The sequence below is a fragment of the Dendropsophus ebraccatus genome, chromosome 9 (genome assembly GCF_027789765.1).
Source record: "Dendropsophus ebraccatus isolate aDenEbr1 chromosome 9, aDenEbr1.pat, whole genome shotgun sequence".
NCBI classification, from domain to species: Eukaryota; Metazoa; Chordata; class Amphibia; order Anura; family Hylidae; genus Dendropsophus; species Dendropsophus ebraccatus.
This window is the reverse complement of record NC_091462.1, coordinates 52,804,375-52,828,022: the sequence shown is the minus strand read 5'-3', so window position 1 is coordinate 52,828,022 and position 23,648 is coordinate 52,804,375. Positions and strand designations below refer to the sequence as shown.

Here is a 23,648-nt window from a genome sequence, read left to right as displayed (position 1 = left end):
TCAGCTATGCTATTTCTGGAACACAACAACTACAGGTACTATTTCAGTCAACTAATCCATCTGAAGAAAGCAAAAGTACAATGCATAATACATGATAAAATTACATCTAATAACAGTTTTATGGGCTTCACTCAGTGTTGCCTTAGTTGTCGCCTCATCCTGAAGGTTCTCCAGTTCTAAAATAAAACATGTACAAAAAAGAGCTTACAAAAAGTATGAACATCCAGACATCCAGAAAACCCCTTCCTCCCATGAATACACTCCTCAACAGTCAAATTAAAAAAACAAGATGGAAAAGTGGTAGATGGACATTTGGGCGGAGGGGAGTTATCATTGTGTGCCCCTGGTGTATGCCCCGAAAAAGGGGCAGATTCCCTCCTTTCCTTGGTGTACACCAGCCGTATCCCCCACTCGCCTGATGAGCAGGCGGGAGGGGGGGGGCGATAATGCGGGAAGGAGGCGTGGCCTGATTTATGAAGGTTTACACCTAGAAGGTTTATGCCTTTTGCACAATGCCTGCAGCGTGCACAGGGTCGGACGGCTGTACTAAGAGGCGTGCTGACTTCCAAACGCAGCGAGTAGGCATACTTTTTCAGTTACAGGTATTCTCTAAAGCTGGTTTACTACATGTGACTATTCCACAATTGTCACAAGCTTGCTGCATACTGACTCCACACAAGGGGCGGTGTATTACTCATTGTAAAACAAATGCACATGCAGAAGTGATATAGATACATGTCTGCAACTTTGTTCCAAGTTGTACAAAATTTTGCACTAATTTCTGAAAATGTCACATGCAACAACAAGCCCTTGGCTCTAGCTATAGACTAGCTGCTAACCTATAATTAAATTGTACACCAGTCAATACACCAATCTATTACTGTATGCTGCCACAATACAGTAGATCACACAAAAACACCCTGATGATAAGCTCCCTGCAGGACACCAGGAACATCTTGGCCTGCTATCAATGAGGTTATTGATGGTTGGTTGAGGAACGTTCTGCCACATCGAATACACGGACACTAATAATGGGTCAGCTGCTTTGCATATCCTTGTTACATGAGTTCAGCCTATAATAGTATCTAGTATGTAGTAACAAACCTTACTGATTATAATAGAAGAGGAAAATGGAAATAAAACTAATGAAGAGCTTCGTGTGTGTGCTGCCAGCGCTCCATCCATTCTCTCAGGGGCTTCTGAATATTTTCGAGATCAGTGTTTTAAAGTACCCATCCAGTATAGTGGATGACATATGGGTGGGGACTTATAGTTTTTCTCTTCAGATGTGCTTATATCTCTAAAATATACTTATGTCAATATATGGTTTGTTACTTCTAAAAATAAAAGTATCTGTAAGGATCTAGAAGAAAGCCAGAGAACAGGGCTCATGGTCACTGACTCTCATGTTTTATTACTGCTAGACAGAACGGACTCATTCGGCAGTCAATACGATTCACCATACATCTTTAATGTTTGTAGCCTAAAGAGAAACATGAAACCTAGGAAAGGAAAACATTTGACTTATTGGCAAGGGCTGTCATTCTTGTTTGATGAAGATAAATGATCCCTTTCTTAGTCCAAGAATATATAAGTCAGTGATCAAAGCTTACACCCTATGATAAAGGACCTTATGCTGACTGTGCGAGGAGACCATAGAAAGGTCAAGCAATAAATAAATCATTTAAATGGATGCTACATGAACAAACAGCGGGAATCTCTTCTTCCTCTCCGCAGGTTCATACTGCCAGTCTAGGAATGTCAAAGTAGAGGACATCGAAGCATTTTTAGAGTTTTCATGAAGATTTCCAATAAGATGATTTGTTATTAGCAAAATACAGAGCCTTGTATGATGTGTCAATTCAATTAACTGGATACAATAAACAGTTTTTCCCATCGTTAAATGTATCTTAAGCTTGAGGTATAAATGAAAAATAATGCAGACAGGAGATATCTGGTTCTTTGACAGTGCACTGGATTGATAACAGTGGCTCAGAATATTCGAGAATCAAAGGAGCGGCTGGGCTGGATGACTGTGGGGGTGGGGCAGTGCTCCTAACAGTACACCCGGATGAAGATTATGCCGACTAACAGCGCCGAGGAGGAGGGTAAGACACATACCTTCCTCCTCAGTGTCCTGGGCACTATAGGGGGCTATCAGCAGGTTAGATTCAACTAACCTGATGATAGCTCACCTTTAAAACTGTCTTGTTGACAGGTGGAACATGGGCCCCTCTGCTGCCAACAACATTTGTGTCTAACCCCTGAAGTCCCCAGACCCCTGCCCTGATCTTCGTTCCCCCTGTGTACTGTACATTCTTATTAATCTTTGGATTGCCCCTTTCAGGTAAATCTAATAACTCATAGTATAACTATAAAAGTAAATATAGGTGATGGTTTCGTCACTTTAACAACAAAAAATTACTTAAAAGTAAATACTTAATTGCGTTTTGTGCGCATGTGCGCATAGTCATCCAATCATGAGACATAAAAAGAAAACGTTATGAATCCCATGTTAAAAACATCAAGGTGTGCTCAAGATGAGGGAGATGTTCACTCCAATAAGTAAACTGCACGCACAGATGTGTGGAACAAGGAGAGACAAAGAGTATATACAGATAGAAAGAAACAAAAATGCATTTACGTGGGAATACAATACATGACAGCGCACCTGCATATCATATGGGACAATGAAAAAAGGCTACCTCAAACAACAGCACATACCTAATAAATGAACACATACTGCTCGAGAGGTTGAGGTTTTCAGACACCAAGGTTACAGGAGCGGCCATGATTATTATTATTATTATTATTATTATTATTATTAGCGGACGTCTATTTAACAAAACGGACACCTTCAGCCGATATGTTCCCAAAGTGGTAACATAACCTATTACTGCTTTAGGCTACGTTCACACTACGTATATTTCAGTCAGTATATTTCAGTCAGTATTGCAACCAAAACCAGGAGTGGATTAAAAACACAGAAAGGATCTGTTCACACAATGGTGAAATTGAGTGGATGGCCGCCATATAACAGTAAATAACTGCCATTATTTCAATACAACAGCCGTTGTTCTAAAATAACAGCAAATATTTGCCATTATATGGCGGCCATCCACTCAATTTCAACATTGTGTGAACAGAGCCTTTCTGTGTTTTTAATCCACTCCTGGTTTTGGTTGCAATACTGACTGAAATATACTGACTGAAATATACATATACTGACTGAAATATACGTAGTGTGAACGCAGCCTTATTAAGTATATGTTGTCAAACCTTTATATCACTGATACAATTGTAAAACATAAGAAAAAAGGTTAAAAAAAAACGTTATTTATGAATACATATGGACTGTTTGGATTATAATTAAAAAACTGAATATCTGTTTACTTACCGACCAGATCTTCTCAAGTTGCTCAAAGGCATCTGACACCCCAGAGAAGGCTGGGTATCCCTGAAGCATCTCTATAAATATACATCCTGCACCCCTAGAATGAAAAGTGAGGGAAATAAGTTTCAGCCTTTTAAATGGGCCCTGTCATAGGGATATGATCTGTATGATCTCTCTGGGTCTCACTGCTCAGGAGAACAAGCTAGGAAAAGCCACAAGTCTATGGTGCTGCATAGTTGGAGATGATTGACAGCAGGGAAGTCCGTTCTCCTGATCGGTAATGTACACTGTAATGGGTCACAGCCTGATATTTCTTTCTAAAGTTCTATTTCAGGGCTTTTAGAACTTTTTCTTCTAAATTAATGCCAAACAAACAAGCCTAAAGGAAACATGTTCATCACCTTCCTTTCAGAACTGGGGAAGACAGGTAAAGAATGCTATATGCTTTTGCTGCAGGTTTATTTTGTTACCTTATGTCAGAGTACCCCTCTAAGACTAAATAGGTTGCTAAAAATAAAATCCATTGCAAGTAGACAAGATGGTGTGGAGCAACAAGGAGCAAACAAGGAGCTCTGGAACCAAGGGCGCTTTAAAAACAATAATAATAAATGACAGATGCTAGTGGAAATGTGCTGATATAGTGGATAATAGAGCTTTTACAACCAACACAATTTTAATTTAATAAAATTAACCTTTTATAACAAAGTAAAAACCAGAGGAAAGTTTAACTGCCGAAGGTAACTACACCTCTGTTACTAAAATGGTTCCTTTCCTTAGCACCCTGCATCTGCTCTGTATTCTGTGCCATCATCCACTGCCAGGATAAAACAGTTTGTGCTGTCTTTCATCCTTCTTGCACACTTCATTTGTGCAGGGAGTGCATGCACTGGAAAGCTCAGAACATCATTTAGATTCTGACTGTATGCCTTGCTTCTGTTTCATTTCGCTCTTCACTACCTTGTGTCTAGGCATGATCCCTACGTCCTCCTGCCCTTGAGTCTGTATCCAGAGAGGGCATGTCTATGAAGTGCATTCAAAGCATCCTTCTAGACAGCTTTTCCTTTTGTGTAAGAAAGAATTGCACTGCACATATGGTGAGCTGTTTGTAGATTCTAGCATTTGGAAACTGTGGTATGTACAGCAATATGTTAGGTTCACTCATCGATAATATATTATACTATGCTGTTGCATAGTCTATGACGTCTACAATGGTACGCAGTCTGCAAAATGCATTTGCATTGCATTAGTAATCTGCGTTTTTTGTGGATTGCTAAAGAAGGGGAAAGTGATAGTAAATAAGTGGGAATGGTTTAAAATGTCTCATCTGTATTTTTTAAGGATTTGCGGATGTTTCCTCTGAAAAAAGACTTCTATGAGACAATCTGTTCCATAATTATGGCTTGTACTAGAGCTTGTCAGTAACTTTTGTGTATTATGGTCAGTTTACACAAAGCGATAATTCGCCCAATCGATTTTGCAGCAATGATTTGGTTTTTATAACGATCAGCTTTTAGACGAATAAAAATTAGAAAAATCGTTAGAAAAATCGTTATTGCGATCGTTTTAAGACCGCTTAGGCCCATCTCACACATAGGGTGAATCTTTGAAAGACTGCTTACACAAAGTGATCTGCGAATTTTTAGCCAACGACCAATGATGATTTGAGAACATGTTAAAAGATCACAATGAACGATTTTTCGCTTGTCATTTGATCGTTCGCTGTGTTTACACGGAACGATTATCGCTGAAATGCGATCGTTATAGCAAAAATTCGAACGATAATCTTTCCATATAAACACACTATTAAAGATTACAATAATACGGGTAGTGTGAACAGGTCATTTGAAATTAATGGGCTCTAAATTTGTCTATAATTGCGGATCTATAAACAAACTTATGGAACGTGTCAATGTAGCTACATACTATTTCTGTCTGTCGTTTTTTAACCAAAACCAGGATTGGGTTGAAAACACAGAAACTGTGCAAATCTTTCCATTATAATTTTGCCCTCTCAGTTTCATTCCTGATTTTAGTTGAAAAAAGACTGACCAAAAGACTGATGGAAATACTGTGAACTGTGAACGTAGCCTAAGAATTCAGTTTTGGCCTTCTGCTCTGAAATCCGGTATACCATGCATACTATCTACAAAGGAAGAGAATTTAATTACATGTGAGAACAAATATTAGCAACCAATTTGTCAGGATCTTATCTTTGCAGAGCATTATGCGCCCCTCGGCTCTGTGCTTGGAGATCAGGGAGATGGTCCAATTATGTTCTGGACTAGAACCCTGGCCTCTTATATAACTACCTCATGGTGCGTTCACACAGGCAGATTTATCTGACAGATTTTTTAAGCCAAAACCAGAAACAGACCTTAAACTGGGAACGGGTCATAAAGGAAATACTGAGATTTCTTCTCTTTTTAAATCCTTTCCAGGTTTTGGCTTCCAAAATCTGTCAGATAAATCTGCCTGTGTAAAAGCACCATCAGTCTCTGCACTCATTGCTGGTTATTGACTTATGGTGTGTTTACACAGACAGATTTATCTGACAGATTTTGGAAGCCAAAGCCAGGAATGGATTTGAAAAGAGGAGAAATGTCAGTCTTTTCTTTATGACCCATTTCCTGTTTATGGTCTGTTCCTGGCTTTGGCTTAAAAAATCTGTCAGATAAATCTGCCAGTGTAAACGCATCCTTAGTCTCTGCCTGCTTGTGGATTCTGTTTCTTTGCATCTCCTGACTACTGCTTTGTATCTCTGACCTCCCTTGCTTGCTGCCTGCCCCTGATCATATTGCCTGTTTTCTGATTACGCCTTTGGATCCTGATTTTGTACTTTTGCTGCCCGACTGTTGTGACCCGGATTGTGGACTATTCTTTATTGTGTTTGTCTGTCTGTTTTGTATTTGTGTCCCACCTAGCCAGTGCAGGGACTGGCGCCCAGTTGCTCGCCGCGGTGGGCGGGGCTGAGCTTAGGGCTCACTGTCTTGTCTTGTCCTGCTGTCCGGTTCCTAACACAATTACAACAGGATTTGTCAAGCAAAGGGACTATTGCCCCCCCCCCCCCCCGAATTCTTGTCTCATTGTGCCGAAAAACACGTGTAAAGATGACATACACACACATCTCCTTTAGGCTGGGTTCCCACATATGCATTCCAAATAGGGTGGAAACCGTGCGCCCAATTCTCCCCCAATAGCCACATAATGACGCGGCGGCCATACAGCTCAAAGAAAAGCCCCGTCCACTGCCTCCATTTGCCCACTCTGTGCCACAAAATTTTGCCCCTCTAAAACTAAAGTACGCACCGACACTTACTACTGTACAGGAGCAGGAAATCCGGAGGGAAATCCCTGCTCCTGTATGTACATTATGTACCATACTACGGAATGTGCGTACAGAAACAGGGACTCCCTGCTCCTGTACACAAGGGCGGCACACGTCACCACCTGCAGGCAATGCATGATGACGTAATTTCATTGCGCACCATCTGTAAGAGAAGGCCCGCAAGCTGCTGAGACTACAGAAGGATAAGGCCAGTTAGTGTTGAAACGGTGAACAGGTGAGCTGGATTTTTTTTTATTAACTTGGAATTGCCACAGACTAGGGGCATTTCTTTGGGGACTAAGGGGTTGATTACAATGCATGGGGTCCCTGGAGGGGAAGGGGGGGTCGTTTAATATACTAGGTGCATCTAAGGGGGAGGGGGGTTATACTAGGGGCATCCTAGAGTGGACAGGGCTAACTACAATACTAGGGGGATCCTGGAGGGAACAGGCTTAACTACAATACTAGGGGGATCCTAGAGGGGACGGTGTTAACTACAATACTAGGGGCATCGTGGAGGGGGGGGGGGGTAAACTACAATACTAGAGGCACCCTGGAGGGGACAGGGGTTAACTATAGTACTAGGGGCATCCTGGAGGGGGCAGGGGTTAACTATAATACTAGGGGCATCCTGGCAGTGAAGAAGTTAATAATACTAAGGGCATCCTAGAGGGGGGCCCTAAAACTATATAGGGGCAAAGAGGGGCTTAACTACTGTATGTGCTGGAGCAAGGAACCTAAAATGTTTCTGTCGCAGATTCTGGAGAGAGGATTTGTGGCAAGGAGAAGTCTTCAAGACAGCTCAGCCTGGTTGGAAAAGAAAAATGAACAACTGATCAGAGAAGACGCCCCAACTGAGTCACTGGATGTAACTGCACTGATCTAATGCTGTATAAACCAATACAACTGAATTTCTAAATATTGCATCAAATCTGCAATAGATGTTCATGTGAATTTACACTGACTGTTCCACTAGAGTTAATTTGCTTTGCTACATTAGACTAAGGTACCGACGTTCCTGTATTACGTTTTTGGTTTGCACAAATATGCTTGAACATTGCTCAGCTCACTTGCCGTTCCGCTCAGCAGTGGCTAAAGCTTAGAGGGAACATTGCAGGCAAGGGGGTGCGGAACATAATAAAGAATCTATAATTACACCTCCCTGTGCCCCCCACAGCACTGCCTTACCAATCTCTGAAGAAACACAACTGTAGTCACTGACTGGCTGAGTGGCAATCTATCAGTGGGGCTGTGATGTCCCAGGAAGCTGGGAGGAAATGACATCCAACAGCTGAGCAGTGCTACAGGGGCACGGGGATGGGTAAACATTTAAACATTCTTCTTTATGTTCCCACACCCCTCTGCCTGCTGGTGGTTTTATATTTTCACAGGGAAAAAATTATCTTGTTCTTACCAGATATCAAGGTCAGCTGAATAATCTGTAGCACCTAAAAGCACATCTGGTGGACGGTACCAGAGAGTGACCACTTCAGAGGAGTATGTCTGGCTGGGAATTGACTTAGCACGGGCAAGACCTATGTAAACAGCATATAAAATGTGTCATTCTAATAAATTCTTCCTAGAGCTGCATATTAAAGGGGTTCTCCAGAGAAAAAAACATTGCTTTCAGATTAAATGGTAGCACAAAGTTATACAGATTTGTTAATCACTTCTTTTTAAAAATATCAAGTCTTCCAGTACGTATCTGCTGCTGTATGTCCTGCAAGAAGTGTTGTATTCTTTCCAGTCTAACACAGTGCTCTCTGCTGCCTCTTTTGTGGCAACAGAGTGCACCATGTCAGAATATGGCTGTATTCCAGACTATGGCTGTATCCATGTTTTCCAGACATCCTTAGGGCTGGCACTATGGCATAACTATAGGAAGTACAGGGGTTATAGAGCCAACCAAGTCATGTAGCCTGAAATGGCCCAAAACCTCCCACTATTCAATAAATGGAGGCCTGTATATGTGACAGGGGAAGTCATGTTAACAATTAGTTATGTTAACAATAGCCATATGGCTTCTGTTCAAAGTACACTGCCAGATGGGCCACAATGACTTTTATAACTGGAGCAGTATTTTTAGAGCGCTATCTAATGGAATAAGAAACAAGTCTCCATTGCAGGTGTACATGGCAGATTTTGTACTGGGACCCAGCATCATAAGTTTTGTCTCTATGCTGTACATTTTGCTAAGATGCCGGGATTTCTTATATACAACTGTATAATTGCACCCCTTATAAAATACAGTAAGGTCTCCCAGCCAATGTTTCCAGTCTGTATGCAGCTAATTGCACTGTAAATAATGACAGATTGCTGCTTTGATATATTAGGATTCTGTAGTATCCCCTGGTATATCGCAGATTGTACATCAAAAGCCTATTCCTGAAAAAGAGAAGACTGGCAGCCACAGCCCCTGTTGTTTCAGCTGCTGTGCACAAAATGGTCTTATCAGGCCGGCACTTACCAAAGTCAGCCAGTTTGAGCTCCCCTAGGTAGCTGATGAGAAGATTCTGCGGCTTTAGGTCCCGATGTAGGATGTGCTGGTGATGGATATAGGCCAGACCTCTAAGCAACTGGAACATGAAGAGCTGCATGAGGAGATAACAAGTTTCACATCAAAAGGAGATTCTCTTCACCTTGTACAGGATGACTCTTTATATAGTTCTGTTTAGAATCAGTAACACATAAGATGCCAGTACCAGGCTTTTTTAATTTACTCTACAAAACTATTGCATGATCAATGCAGGGTTAGATGGAAATATATATACTGTCACAAGAAGAGAAGCTCATACGACCCCCATTGCCAGGAACCGCTACCTCCAGGGTGCATGCAGACATTTAATAGTAAAATATTTGGTTTCTGGTACAATCACAGAAGCATGTGGGGCCAGTGTCAATTCGGTGAGGGGCAAGGTATTCTGTGCTCACTGCAGGAAAAGGGTTAAGGTTAATGTTATGATTGCCCACAGTCTCTACAGCCTAAAGGCCCTATTCCACCAACAGATCTGATGACAGATTATCTGCCAAAGATTTGAAGCCAAACCCAGGAACAGACTATAAACAGAGAACAGGTCGTAAAGGAAAGATTGGATTTCTCCTCTTTTCAAATCCACTCCTGGGTTTGGCTTCAAATCTTCGGCAGATAATCTGTTGTCAGATCTGTTGGTGGAATAGGGCCTTAAGCGTACTGCATATACAGCTGTATAATATGAGGTGTTGGCTATTCTCACTTGTCACAGCCCTAATGAACACCAGCAGGCCAATTCAGAAGCAGGGGAAGCTTAAAGAGAGGGGCTGCGGAAACCTTCATTAAAATCAAGCTAATAAAAAAACTAATAAAAACATGCTTTTATGAACTGCAAGTTTTATAGAAGCTCTATTCTAGAAATAGTATAGTCTAATAGAAAGAAAAGACTGAGGCCCTGGCTTCACCAAGCCATTGCTGATAACCAAGTGGTACTGTCCTATTCATTACAGAGGTTTCCCAGACTTTAAAGAAAGTATGCATGTCATGGGACGTGGGTGAAAAAAGAATATTAATATTAAGGGTCCTTTAAGATGGGCTGAGATGAACACTGATTTGATGGATCTGCACTCTTTTATTGAGACTTTTACACAGCCCTATGAACGATGACTGGATCGTTTGTACTGCCCTTCACCATTGTTGGCTGCACATTATGCCTCTATCATGGCTGACATTTAGGCCTGCAAAAATGGCACAAATAGAAGAACGAGTGTGAAATGATGATATGTTATTGCTACTGCTAAATTAACTCTGGCTGTGAGGAAATAAAAGCAAACTATACCTTTCCTGGAGCTGAAATCTCTAATCATCATCTTTATATTCATCAGCCAAAAGTCAAGTCAGAGTCGCGCTCCCCAAATATCACAGCCCTGCCGATCTTATCGACAGCCCTCATCCCCTCCCCCACCTTAACGGACCTACAAAGCTCTGTATGTCAGTCAAAGAGGGGCTGGGACATGAGGATGAGTAAGAAGGCCTGTCAATGCGTGTCACTTGAGCAGATCGGCTCCACCTCTTTGACACTTGGCTGAGAAATAAGAATTCAATTTTATATGCATAGAAACCACCATCAGCTCTGGGAAATATACAGTTTATTTTACACCCTAACCTGTTAACCTGTTCCCACCAGGTAATATTATAGTATTGAAGTACAGTTTGAAGGTAGTTGAACCGGCAGGAATTGCTGGTGCTGCTTGGCATACATTTATAAGGTATGACACAGCATACATTTTTTTCAACTCTTTCAAAACATATAGTCACCTTTGCTTTTTAGTGCAGTGGGATCCTGCAAAGAGATGTATACTATGCAGTACAGTGGTACCTTGGCTTCAGAGTAACTTGGATTGAGAGCACTTTGCAAGAAGAGCTCACAGTTTTTCAAAATTGTATCTAAAAGCTCCCTGTACTGGGCGGCAGGGTGAGTGGAGGAGGAGCATGGTCTGCATAGTGGGGTCTAAAGCACTGTACTGTGACCCAGTAAGGCTCCCTCACCTTTCAAATCATGGCAGATCTACTTTTGGCTGGGGCTTGCATCAGGGGACAGGACCGTAGAGGTAATCTCTTCATAGCTGTAACCCCTCTCTCCCCAGGCAGAGAGCAATGCATTTATGTGCCCACATATGTCCTGCTCATTCCTTCATGCTCCCTGCAGTCTCTGTCAGCCCTTGTGTTTCACATCCTCTCCATTCCTGCTATAATGTGCCTGCACTCAGGGCCGGCCTTTGGGGTGTGCGACCTGTGCGCTTGCACAGGGCGCATCACTCCCGTGTAGCTGGGGGGGTGCTGAGGCAGAGAGACAGCTGTGCAGCTGTCTTTCTGCCCGAGGGCTCCCCTAGCTGGCCGCCCGGCGCCCCCCTCCTGTGGTGGCTTCCCCCAGCCTCTCCTCCCCACGGGCGCCGCGTACTGTGTCCTATAGGCTAAAAGGGGGGAAACAACATAAGGGGACAATCAATAGGGGGGCATCTATAAAGGGGAAAACAACAAGGGGGCATCTTTAAGGGGGCAATCTATAGGGGGAGACAACAAGGGGGCAATCTATAAGGGGGTACACAACAAGGGGGCAATCTAGTGGGAGACAACAAGGGGGCAATCTATAAGGGGGTACACAACAAGGGGGCAATCTATAGGGGGAGACAACAAGGGGGCAATCTATAGGGAGGCATCTATAAGGGGGGAGACAACAAGGGGGCAATCTATAAGGGGGTACACAACAAGGGGGCAATCTATAGGGAGGCATCTATAAGGGGGTACACAACAAGGGGGCAATCTATAAGGGGGTACACAACAAGGGGGCAATCTATAAGGGGGAGACAACAGGGGGCCAATATATGGGGGGAATTTATAAGGGGGTAGACAACAAGGGGGCAATCTATAGGGAGGCATCTATAAGGGGGGAGACAACAAGGGGGCAATATATGGGGGGAATTTATAAGGGGGTAGACAACAAGGGGGCAATCTATAGGGAGGCATCTATAAGGGGGGAGACAACAAGGGGGCAATCTATAGGGGAGAATTTATAAGGGGGGAGACAACAAGGGGGCAATCTATAGGGGGGCATCTATAAGGGGGGAGACAACAAGGGGGAAATCTGTAAGGGGTAGACAACATAAGGGGGCAATCAATAGGGGAGGCATCTATAACGTGTGAGACAACAAGGGGGCAATCTATAGGGGGGCATCTATAAGGGGGGAGACAACAAGGGTGCAATCTATAGGGGAGGCATCTGTAAGGGGGGAGACAACATAAGGGGGCAATCAATAGGGGAGGCATCTATAAGGGGGAGACAACATAAGGGGGAGACAACATAAGGGGGCAATCAATAGGGGAGGTATCTATAAGGGGGGAGACAACATAAGGGGGGCAATCTGTAAGGGGGGAGACAACATAAGGGGGCAATCTATAAGGGGAGACAACATAAGGGGGGAATCTATAAGAGGGGGACAACATAAGGGGGCAAGCTATAAGGGGGACAACATAAGTGGGACGATCTATAAAGGGGCAATCTATAAGAAGATACAACATAAGGGGGCCATCTGTAAGGGGGATGGAAAACACAGGGGGGCAATCTATAAGGGTGACAAAACGGGGGCCATCTATAAGGGGATGGACAACACGGGAGCCATTTATAAGAGGTACAACACAGAGGGGCCATCTGTAAGAGGATGCAGAGGGGACAACATGGGGGTAATCTGTAAGAGGGGTAGAGGGGACAACACAGGGGGGCCATCTGTAAGAGGGGCAGAGGGGACAACATGGGGGGGGGCATCTGTAAGGGAGACTACAAAGAGGGGGCCATTTATAAGGGAGGGCTACAGAGAGGGGGCCATATACCATAGGGGGACTACACAGAGGGTGGTTCTTAAGGAGATTCACATAGGGCGATATATAGGGAAGTCTAAACAAGGGGCCATCTGTAAGGAGGCTACACAGGGGGGGCATATACTATAAGGGGGTCACATAGAGTCAGCCTACCCACTATATGAGTGTGTAAAGGGGCCAATACAGATGTGCAGTGTGTATAGAGATGAGGATGATGCCAGAGTGAGGAGTCTAATATGTCTGTCTGGCAGATTCTGTGGATTCGTGGCTCGAAGAAGTTCTCATGATGACCCAGGACAGAGGGAGAAGAAAATGAAAAAGGAAGAACTGCGATCAGAGAAGACGTCCCCTGTGAGTCACTGGATATAACTTCACTGTAATGTATATGGTGTATAGAACCTGTGTAGGGCTGGCTCTACCTCTATTGTGATCAGTGTACAGAGGATTTTATTCAGTAGTGGTGGTGGTTTTAGTCAGTATGTGGTGGTGTTAGTCAGTAGCAGCTGCGGTGTTAGTCAGTATGTGGTGGTGGTGTTAGTTAGTATGTGGTGGTATTAGTCAGTATGCAGTGGTATTAGTCAGTATGTGGTGGTATTAGTCAGTATGCGGTGGTAATATTAGTTACTTTTAATCTGGTACTGTGTTTTATTGGATTTAGTATACTGATTTGGTCAGTAACAATATGATAGTGATGGTAGTGGTTGTGGTGTGGCGGTAATATTTGGGAGGGTCGGGTGATGGGTGATGGATATTGTCTGGAGGAGTAGGATATTGTCTGGAGGAGTAGGAGCTTTATAACACCTTGAGGGGGTCTCAGCAGACCCCATGGGGGGGGGGGGCGCCGAAAAAAGTTTCGCACAGGGCGCCAATTACCTTAAGGCCGGCCCTGCCTGCACTTACACTCAGCTATACTCACTGCTGCTATAATGTGCCTGCAATTACACTCAGCTATACACACTGCTGCTATAATGTGCCTGCAATTACACTCAGCTATACTCACTGCTGCTATAATGTGCCTTAAAGCGTAACTGTCATGTTTTTTTTTATTGCAGAAATCAGTAGTATATTTTAGATTTTAAGAAACTCTGTAATAGGTTTCATCAGCCAAAAAAGCCTCCTTCTGTACTCAAGAAGCAATCTCCCAGCCTCCCCCCTGACTTCTTATCTGTGCATTATCAGGCAAACACTTCTTCATTACAGAGAAGCCAGTGAAGACGGGCTCTGCTCTCTCCATTGTAAGCCTATGAAGGGGGGAGGGGCCGAGGGAGATGAGGGAGCAGGAAGAGGTGACATGAAGGTCAGCTGTTTGTAGACTCTCTGGGCACCTAAACCGCAGGATTCTGGGGTCAGAAAGGTCAGTGCTTATCTATGAACTTACTGAGAGAAGATTGCAGGGTGTTGTGCTGTGCAGGACTGCTCCGGGATCAGTCACTCCTAACAGCCCCTCCCCTCTCCATAGCCACATAATGGAGACAGAAATCCTGCTTCATCTGATGTCAGGGGGGAGGCTGGGAGATTGCTTTTTCAGTACAGAAGGAAACTCTTTTAGTACATAAAACCTATTACAGAGTTTCTTTAAATCGCTTGTACTGTTGATATTTAATGTTTTAAAAAAAAATGGCCCTGAAATGACAGTTACGCTTTAATTTACACTCATTCACTGTATAGAAAAGTTTCCGTCACTACCCTCCTGCACAGCTCTGTGTTTCTCACTTCCTGATTGGTCAATGCTGAACACACAGCCCTTCTCCATTGCGGTCATGTGACCACACACCCCTCTGACAGCAGCCCTGCTTCTCTATTCTGGCCTATTGTACTACGCTACTGCATTATGGGGATCTGCAGTTATAGGCTGCGTTCACACTACGTATATTTCAGTCAGTATATGTATATTTCAGTCAGTATATTTCAGTCAGTATTGTGGTCCTCATATTGCAACCAAAACCAGGAGTGGATTAAAAACACAGAAAGGATCTGTTCACACAATGTTGAAATTGAGTGGATGGCCGCCATTTAATGGCAAATATTTGCTGTTATTTTAGAACAACGGCTGTTATATTGAAATAATGGCAGTTATTTACCGTTATATGGCGGCCTTCCACTCAATTTCAACATTGTGTGAACAGATCCTTTCTGTGTTTTTTTATCCACTCCTGGTTTTGGTTGCAATACTGACTGAAATATACTGACTGAAATATACGTAGTGTGAACGCAGCCATATCCTGTATCTACAAACTGCTGCTGTTTTTTCATCCTTATGCACCTGGGGCACAAAGATTCTGTTAGGAACCGAAGACGCGCATGCTCTCCCATTCAAAGATATGGCAGGAGAGATCCATAGTGTGAACGGGCCCTTACTATACTCCACATGCTGATTGCTATACTGTACAGTAACTTATAACATGACATATTTAGCTGTTTCTAAATGTTTGTTTCATTTGTTTTACATGTTATTCAGAATAAAAAAAAATCATTTTTGGGGTGTGGAACCAGTTGCCTGCATTTTAATGATTTCTTGTGGGAAAAGTTTATTTAGTTTAAGAGGGATTTGGATTACAAGCGCGGTCCCGGAATGAGTTATGTTCGTAATCCAAGGCATCCCTGTATGTGTTGTTATGTGTAGTGACACTGTGAACAGAGCCTGCAACTGCTGCACACATTAATCATTGCAGCCAGCACCTTAAGGTGCCACTGTAAGCAATCACTTGGACATCTTGAGCAGTTGATAATTGTGGCCAGCACCTGGACTTTGCTTGAGACTGTAGCTCACAGGTGTCAAACTGCGGCCCTTCAGCTGTTGCAAAACTACAATTCCCATCATGCCTAAACAGCTAAAGCTTTGGTTGTCCAGGCATGATGAAAACGGTAGTTTTACAACAGCTGGAAAGCCATGAGTTTGATGCCTAGGCTATAGATAGAACCACAACCCATTCCCTTACCAATATCCAAGCAATGTTGTCAATAATCCTTGGCAACATCACATGCCTATCAGTTAAGCAAAGGGGCCGTAGTAGTAGTCTTCCAGTAATTATCAGCTGCTGCAGGGCCGGACTGGCACTGAAAAGCAGCCCTGGCACAACAACCCCACCAGCCCACATATAAATCTCCCCGCACCCATTGCACCAACTGTGCAATGGAAAAATAGAACATTTTTCAGATACCAGGTGTACGCAGGTGCTGAAGAGTAATATCACCCAGCAGACTATAGAGAGTACAGCAGCGATCAGATGCAGAATATAGAACAATAACTTAAGATCTGTCTGCTCTCCTGTCATCTGTCATTCATAATAATAAAGGTATATTTGCCCTGAAAACTATTCAGTCCATTCTTCAGGAAAAACAGCACCTCAAGATCTTAAAGTTATAGTACTGAAATAATTCAGGGGCATCTTTCCTTCCTGCCTCCGTATTGTGCTGTTCCCCTGTTATTCCTCCTGGAAATCTATCTACTCCCATTATTTATAGTGTGCACCTCCTCACCAAACTATAGGGACTGAGAAGGTGATGCACCATAAAGGATGGGAGAAGTATATAATAAACAAGTATAATCCCACACATGGTACCATCATACTGACCATATCCAGTACACACAGACCAACTGTACAGTATATAAGGGTTAAATGATAACACCCCACCATTACCAGATATTACCACCACATACAGTAATATGTTACCATTATAGTCTTACTAAATAAAACCAAAGGTAATATTACCAATAACACTATACAGGGAGCAAATAATGCTGCCATGCCATGACCACACTTCACCACCACATAATGACTAATACCATCATACTGTGTATAAAACCCTTTATGCAGACCATTTATACCTCCATACATTGAGCACAGTTACAGTACATTCAGTGACTCACAAGGGGCGTCTTCTCTGATTGGAGTCTTCCTCTTTTGTTATCTTCGCCACTTGGGCCAGGCCATCATGATGACGTCTTCTGATCACGATTAATCTCCACAGAATCTGTCAGACACACATTTTAGGCTCTACCATTTTATAACACCACCTACCCACCTCTATACAAGCTGCCCAACCATAGTGCCCCAAATGCTAATAATGCCCTCCTCTGTAGCCCATGCAGTATTAGCTCCCTTAACAGTATCCCTTATTACTGCCCCATACAGAAGTTACCCCATAATAGTGCCCCTGCACAGTAGTTATCCAATAGTGCCCCCGTACAGCGCCCAATATAGTAGCTAACTCCTCCCAGTAATGCCTCATATACTAGTTTCCCCCCCCCCCCAATAGTGCCACCTATAGTAGCCATTCCCAAATAGTGTCCCATATAGTATCTATTACCCCATAGTGCCCCATATAGTATCCAATCCCTCAAATAGTGCCCCGTATTATATCCAATTGCCCGATAGTGTCCCATATAGTAGCCAATCCCCCCAATAGTGACCTACGTTGTAGCCAATTCCCCAATAATGTCCCGTAGAAGTATCCAATCCCCCCAATAGAACCCCATATAGTATCCAATCCCCCAATAATGTCCCATATAGTATCCAATCCCCCCAATAGTTCCCTCATAGTAGCCAATCCCCCAATAGTCCCCCATATAGTAGCCAATCCCCCAATAATATTATTGCCCCATATAGTGGCCAATCCACCCCCCCCAATAGTCCCCCATATAGTAGTCACCCAATAGTAGTATTGCCCCATATAGTGGCCAATCCACCCCCCTAATAGTCCCCCATATAGTAGTCACCCAATAGTAGTATTGCCCCATATAGTGGCCAATCCACCCCCCACAATAGTCCCCCATATAGTAGCCAATCCCCCAGTAGTATTATTGCCCCATATAGTGGCCAATTCAACTCCCCCAATAGTCCCCCATATAGCAGTCTATCACCCAATAGTATTATTGCCCCATATAGTGGCCAATCCACCCCCCAATAGTCCCCCATATAGTAGTCACCGAATAGTATTATTGCCTTATATTCTGGCCAATCCACCCCCCCAATAGTCCCCCATATAGTAGCCAATCCCCCAATAGTATTATTGCCCCATATAGTGGCCAATCCACACACCCCAATAGTCCCCCATATAGTGGTCAATCCACACACCCCAATAGTCCCCCATGTAGTAGCCACCCAATAGTATTGTTGCCCCATATAGTGGCCAATCCCCCCCCCAATAGTCCCCCATATGGTAGCCATTCCCCCCAATAGTATTATTGCCCCATATAGTAGCCGGTTACCCCCAAAAGTATCAGTGCCCCATATAATAGTCAATCCCCCCATAGTATTAGTGCCCCATATAGCAGTCCAATAGTGCCCGATATAGTAGCCATCATTGCCGCCCCACCCCCACAGTATGCAGTGCAATGCAGTGCCCCCACCAGAAAAATAACAAAACAGTAACTCACCTGTAATCCGATCCCCAGCAGCTCCTCTGCCGGCAGCCTTCTCCTCTGCCATCTTCCTCTCCGCGTGTCCTCCTCGGTCTCTCTCCGCTGTCATCTTCCGGCGCAGGCAGAGAGGTACAGACACTCTGTCCTTCCCTGGAGGTCCCGGCAGCCTCTATCATTTATCTGTGTCTGTGCCACACACACGTGACACGTGAATGATAGAGGCTGCCGGGACCTCCAGGGAAGGACAGAGTGTCTGTACCTCTCTGCCTGCACCGGAAGATGATAGTGGAGACCAAGGAGGACACGCGCAGAAGAGAAGGCTGCCGGGAGAGGAGCCGTGCTGCAGGGTGGCATAGTGTACGGCAGCCGGTGGCCCTCTCAGTTTGACGGCGGCCCTCAGCCGCCAATTAGTGGCCGGAGGGGGTGGGCCGTGTGGCTGCCAGGTAATCTAGGCACAACATTTTTGCAGTCCGGGCGGCCCCCGGACTGGCAATCTGGGCAGCCCAGCGGGCATTTGGCCGGCATGCCAGATTGCCAGTCCGGGCCTGAGCTGCTGTATGTCCTGCAGGAAGTGGTGTATTCTCTCCAGTGTGACACAGTGCCCGCTGCTGCCACCTCTGTCCATGTCAGAGCAGTAGCAAATACCCAAAGAAAACCTCTCCTGCTCTCCAGACTGGAAAAAATACCACTTCCTGCAGGATATACAGCAGCTGATAAGTACTGGAAGACTCATGATTTTGTAATAAATTACACATCTCTGGCACCAGTTGACTTGTAAGAAAAAATATTTTGGTGAACAACCCTTGTGAATGCCCTTGTGAATAAAGCTGGATTTTGCTTTTTGTACAAACTAATCCCTGCTATGCCTGTATCTACTGAACCCCTCTTCTACTAAATATATTGGTAGTCTCTAATAGTGATGAGCGAACATCCCAATTCCGAACACAAACATAAAAAAAAGATTGTGATCGGTTTGTGTTCGTGTTCACCGAACATTCACAAACAAATAATGAATGTACAGTAAAAGCGTACATTTCGGTGTACGCACATGCGTACAGATTATCAGGTACAAAATGTAAATTACGCATTTGCGTACAGATTGCATACGTTTCGGTATAGAGTCACGCACATGCGTACAGATTATCAGGTACAAAGTGTAAATTACGCATTTGTGTACAGATTGCATGCGTTTCGGTATAGAGTCACGCACATGCGTACAGATTATCAGGTACAAAGTGTAAATTACGCATTTGTGTACAGATTATATATGTTTCGGTATAGAGTCACGCACATGCATACAGATTATCAGGTACAAAGTGTAAAGTACGCATTTGTGTACAGATTGCATACATTTCGGTATAGAGTCACGCACATGTGTACAGATTATCAGGTACAAAGTGTAAATTACGCATTTATGTACAGATTGCATGCGTTTCGGTATAGAGTCACGCACATGCATACAGATTATCAGGTACAAAGTGTAAAGTACGCATTTGTGTACAGATTGCATACGTTTCGGTATAGAGTCACGCACATGCGTACAGATTATCAGGTACAAATTGTAAATTACGCATTTGTGTACAGATTGCATACATTTCGGTATAGAGTCACGCACATGCGTACAGATTATCAGGTACAAAGTGTAAATTTTGCAGTTGCCTACATATTGCGTATGTTTCGGTCTAGAGCACATGCCTACAGATTGTCAGGTACAAAGTGTAAATTTTGCAGTTGCCTACATATTGCGTATGTTTCGGTCTAGAGCACATGCCTACAGATTGTCAGGTACAAAGTGTAAATCACGCATTTGCGTACAGATTGTGTATATTTTGGTTTAGAGTTATGCACATGTGTACAGATTATCAGGCACAAAGTGTAAATTACGCAGTTGCATACGTTTGAAAATTTGAATATGTTCAAAAATGATCGTTATAACCATTACGATCATTGAGCAAATTGTTTGTGATCGGCGAACGCCAACAATTGGCATCATGTTTGTAGAACATTTAGGAACATGTTCGCTCATCACTAGTCTAACAGATATTAATTGATATCAGCGGAGGTAGAGATGAATATTCACACACTTCCTAATATCTGCATGGATTGTTTTCTGTTAGGAGGATTTAGATACAAACATGATGTCAGTCTGTTGATGCCAGAAGCACCTGTATGTAACTCACAACAGATCAGTGTTCTCTGACAAAGAACTCACCCGAACATTGTAGGGCAAAAGTCCACCCGGGTGCTGTGCCATGTACTGTGACAGGTCTGTGTGCTGCAGGGAAAAAGTCAGTTATTAGAACTGAAGACATCACACGATCAAACGGAGGGGACTGAGCATCCAAAGACTAGAACAAGAGTGAAGGGTCAATGGCCAAAGCCTCCTAAGCAATTTACATCACTCATTACCAAAACATTAAGGCTGTGTTCACACAGTGTGGTTTCCTGTATTTTTCCCACATTTTTGAAGTGATTGTTTTGAAATGGTGACAAAGATGGCCGTGACAATGTATATTAATTGCGATTTGAATAATCATGTGGGAACAACACAGTCACATAGACACCAAGCGTATTATTTCTGTAATGGTTGTTGAGATTGATAAGGTTTAAGGATCCAAAACAGTCAAAAAAAGGGAACATGCTATGCATATATTTGGTGAAATGTAGTACAGTACTTCCATATTGGAATGCTATGAGCTCCCCCTTTAGGATTTCTTTATTATAGCTGAACAAGGTCCTTAACACATCCTTTTTTCATGGTGTATGTTTTTTGCTGTGTTTTTTTGTTCTGTTTGTTTTTTGCTTAAAAAGGTGTCCCCGCTTTTTTTCTTTTGCAAGCAGGAAAAATGTTGGTTATACGATGTCTATAGCAGGTTAGTCCCCTAAAAGCCCAAACTGGGTAAAAAGTGTGCTCCATTATTGGAAAAACAGCTGACCCAAGAATTGCACCAAATAAGGAACAAAGCACAAAGAAAAAAGTATTGTAGGTATAATGTTTTATGTTTCCATCCAACCAGAGTGTCATGGAGGTTTCTTCCAGTCATAACACATCTCTGCAGAATTTTAGGATACACACTTTTTCAGGCACCCTTTCTACCTTTTCCCCATTCATAGTGCCCTAAACGGTAATATTACCCCACACAATAGGACCTGTTATGCCTCCATACTACCAATTCCCTTTCTGTGCCCAAACACTATAATTAGTCCCTTTTGTTCTCACAATACAATTAGCCACTTCCCCCTTAATACTGCTCCAGGGGAAAAACCAAACGACAACTCACCTCTCCCTGCTCCCATGCTGCTGCATCCTTGTGCAAACTGTGTGTTAAAGTGATCTCATTTTGCAGTCTAGTGGTGCGTTTACACAGACAGATTTATCTGACAGATCTTTGAAGCCAAAACCAGGAACAGACTATAAACAGGGATCAGGTCATAAAGGAAAGACTGGGATCTATCCTCTTTACAAATCCATTCCTGGCTTTGGCTTCTAAAATCTGTCAGATAAATCTTTCTGTGTAAACGCACCCTAAGGCAGATGTCATTTTCAGAGTTGGATCACTTGTAAGTCATTGACCCCATGCAGCCTGCAGCTTATAAGCGCAAATCACAGGGCAGGGGGCTGATGGCTCTCTGCTCCCATCACCTGAGACCAAGATCAATACATCCCTGCCTATTTATGTGTACTGCCAGGTGCCTAATGATGTCATTTATACAGCATCTCTGACTGATATGGTTTGGGAAAACCATTGGGGTATGGTCACATGTAGCATAACTACTGCATTATTTTTTACAATGAAAAATTTGCAGCACTTCTGCACCATTTCTGCTTCTATTTCAGTGCAGGTTATGTAGGGTACATTCACATGTACCATAGCGCTGCAGATGCAAAATCCGCTGCAATACTCAATACTGTTATGTCCTAAGGCTCTGCATTCTCGCAGCCAATTTTCATTCTGCTGCGAGTGTGTAGCCACTGCCTATTTAACTAATTAGCTGCTGGGTGTTATAAACAAAATAATGCTTTACCTGCCTGTGCTCCTGCCTCCCTCTTCAACTCCCTGCTCAGCCAATCAGTGTCTTGCAGCGGACTTCAGTGATCCGGGAGTCGGAAAATAAGGCAGGAGCGTTGGCAGGTAAAGTATTATGTCGTTTAAGGTCCAGCAGTTAATTAGTTAAGTAGGCAGTGACTACATTTTCACAGCGTAATCAAAACTGGCTGCAAGAATGCAGAGCCTAAGGGTCCATTTACAAAACAAGATTATCTGCCAACGATTTGAAGCCAAAGCCACAAATGGATTTGAAAAGAGGAGAGATCTCAGGCTTTCCTTTATGACCAGATCTCTGTTTATAGTCTGTTTTTGGCTTTGGCTTCAAATCTTTGTCAGATAATCTGTCAGATAATCTTTCTGTGTAAATGGACCCTTATGCTACGTTTACACGGATTAGCCGAACGATAATCGTACGTGTAAACGCGGCGAACGATCGATAAATCGTTCATTTTGATCTTTTAACATGTTCTTAAATCGTCGTTCGTAAAAAATTCGCCGATCGTTCAGTGTAAACAGTCGTCGCACGATAGTCCGGCCGCGTGCCACCCGCAATCCCACCCGCCGCCCGGCCTCCCGGTCATCCGCAGCCCCCTGCGCCGACTCGATCGCCCCCCCCGCTTCCGCTCCGATCGCCGCCGCCGCTTCGATGGCCCCCGCCGCTGCTCCGATCGCCCCCCCCCCCCACCGCCGCTCCGATCGCCCCCCCCCCCCGCGAGCATACGTTACCTTCTCCGCGTAGCAGGTCTTCGACATCCCCGGCTCCGCTCTTCAGTGCACTGATTGGCTGAAGAGGGGATCCGGGAATTTCAAACGGCTCCTCTTCAGCCAATCAGTGATCCTCTTTAGCACTGATTGGCTGAAGAGGAGCCATTTGAAATTCCTGGCTCCCCTCTTCAGCCAATCAGTGCTGCCTTGCATTGATTGGCTGAAGAGGGGATCCGGGAATTTAAAACGGCTCCTCTTCAGCCAATCAGTGCTGCCTTGCATTGATTGGCTGAAGAGGGGATCCGGGAATTTCAAACGGCTCCTCTTCAGCCAATCAGTGCTGAAGAGGAGCACTGATTGGCTGAAGAAGAGCCGTTTGAAATTCCCGGCTCCCCTCTTCAGCCAATCAGTGCACTGAAGAGCGGAGCCGGGGATGTCGAAGACCTGCTACGCGGAGCAGGTAA

At 43.8% G+C, this 23,648-nt stretch overlaps 1 protein-coding gene across 3 annotated transcripts in view; it reads right to left on the bottom strand.

Annotated features, from left to right (window-relative positions):
* The window catches only part of CDK15 (cyclin dependent kinase 15), a 130,679-nt gene that overhangs the window by 76,934 nt on the left and 30,097 nt on the right, over positions 1-23,648 (bottom strand). For all 3 annotated transcript variants that reach the window (XM_069983300.1, XM_069983301.1, XM_069983299.1), the window contains 4 exons: positions 20,643-20,705; positions 9,187-9,310; positions 8,134-8,254; positions 3,398-3,491 (listed from right to left, as the gene is read on the bottom strand). In XM_069983300.1, the coding sequence (XP_069839401.1) occupies positions 3,398-3,491; positions 8,134-8,254; positions 9,187-9,310; positions 20,643-20,705 (402 nt within the window). The remainder of the gene's footprint in view (positions 1-3,397; positions 3,492-8,133; positions 8,255-9,186; positions 9,311-20,642; positions 20,706-23,648) is intronic.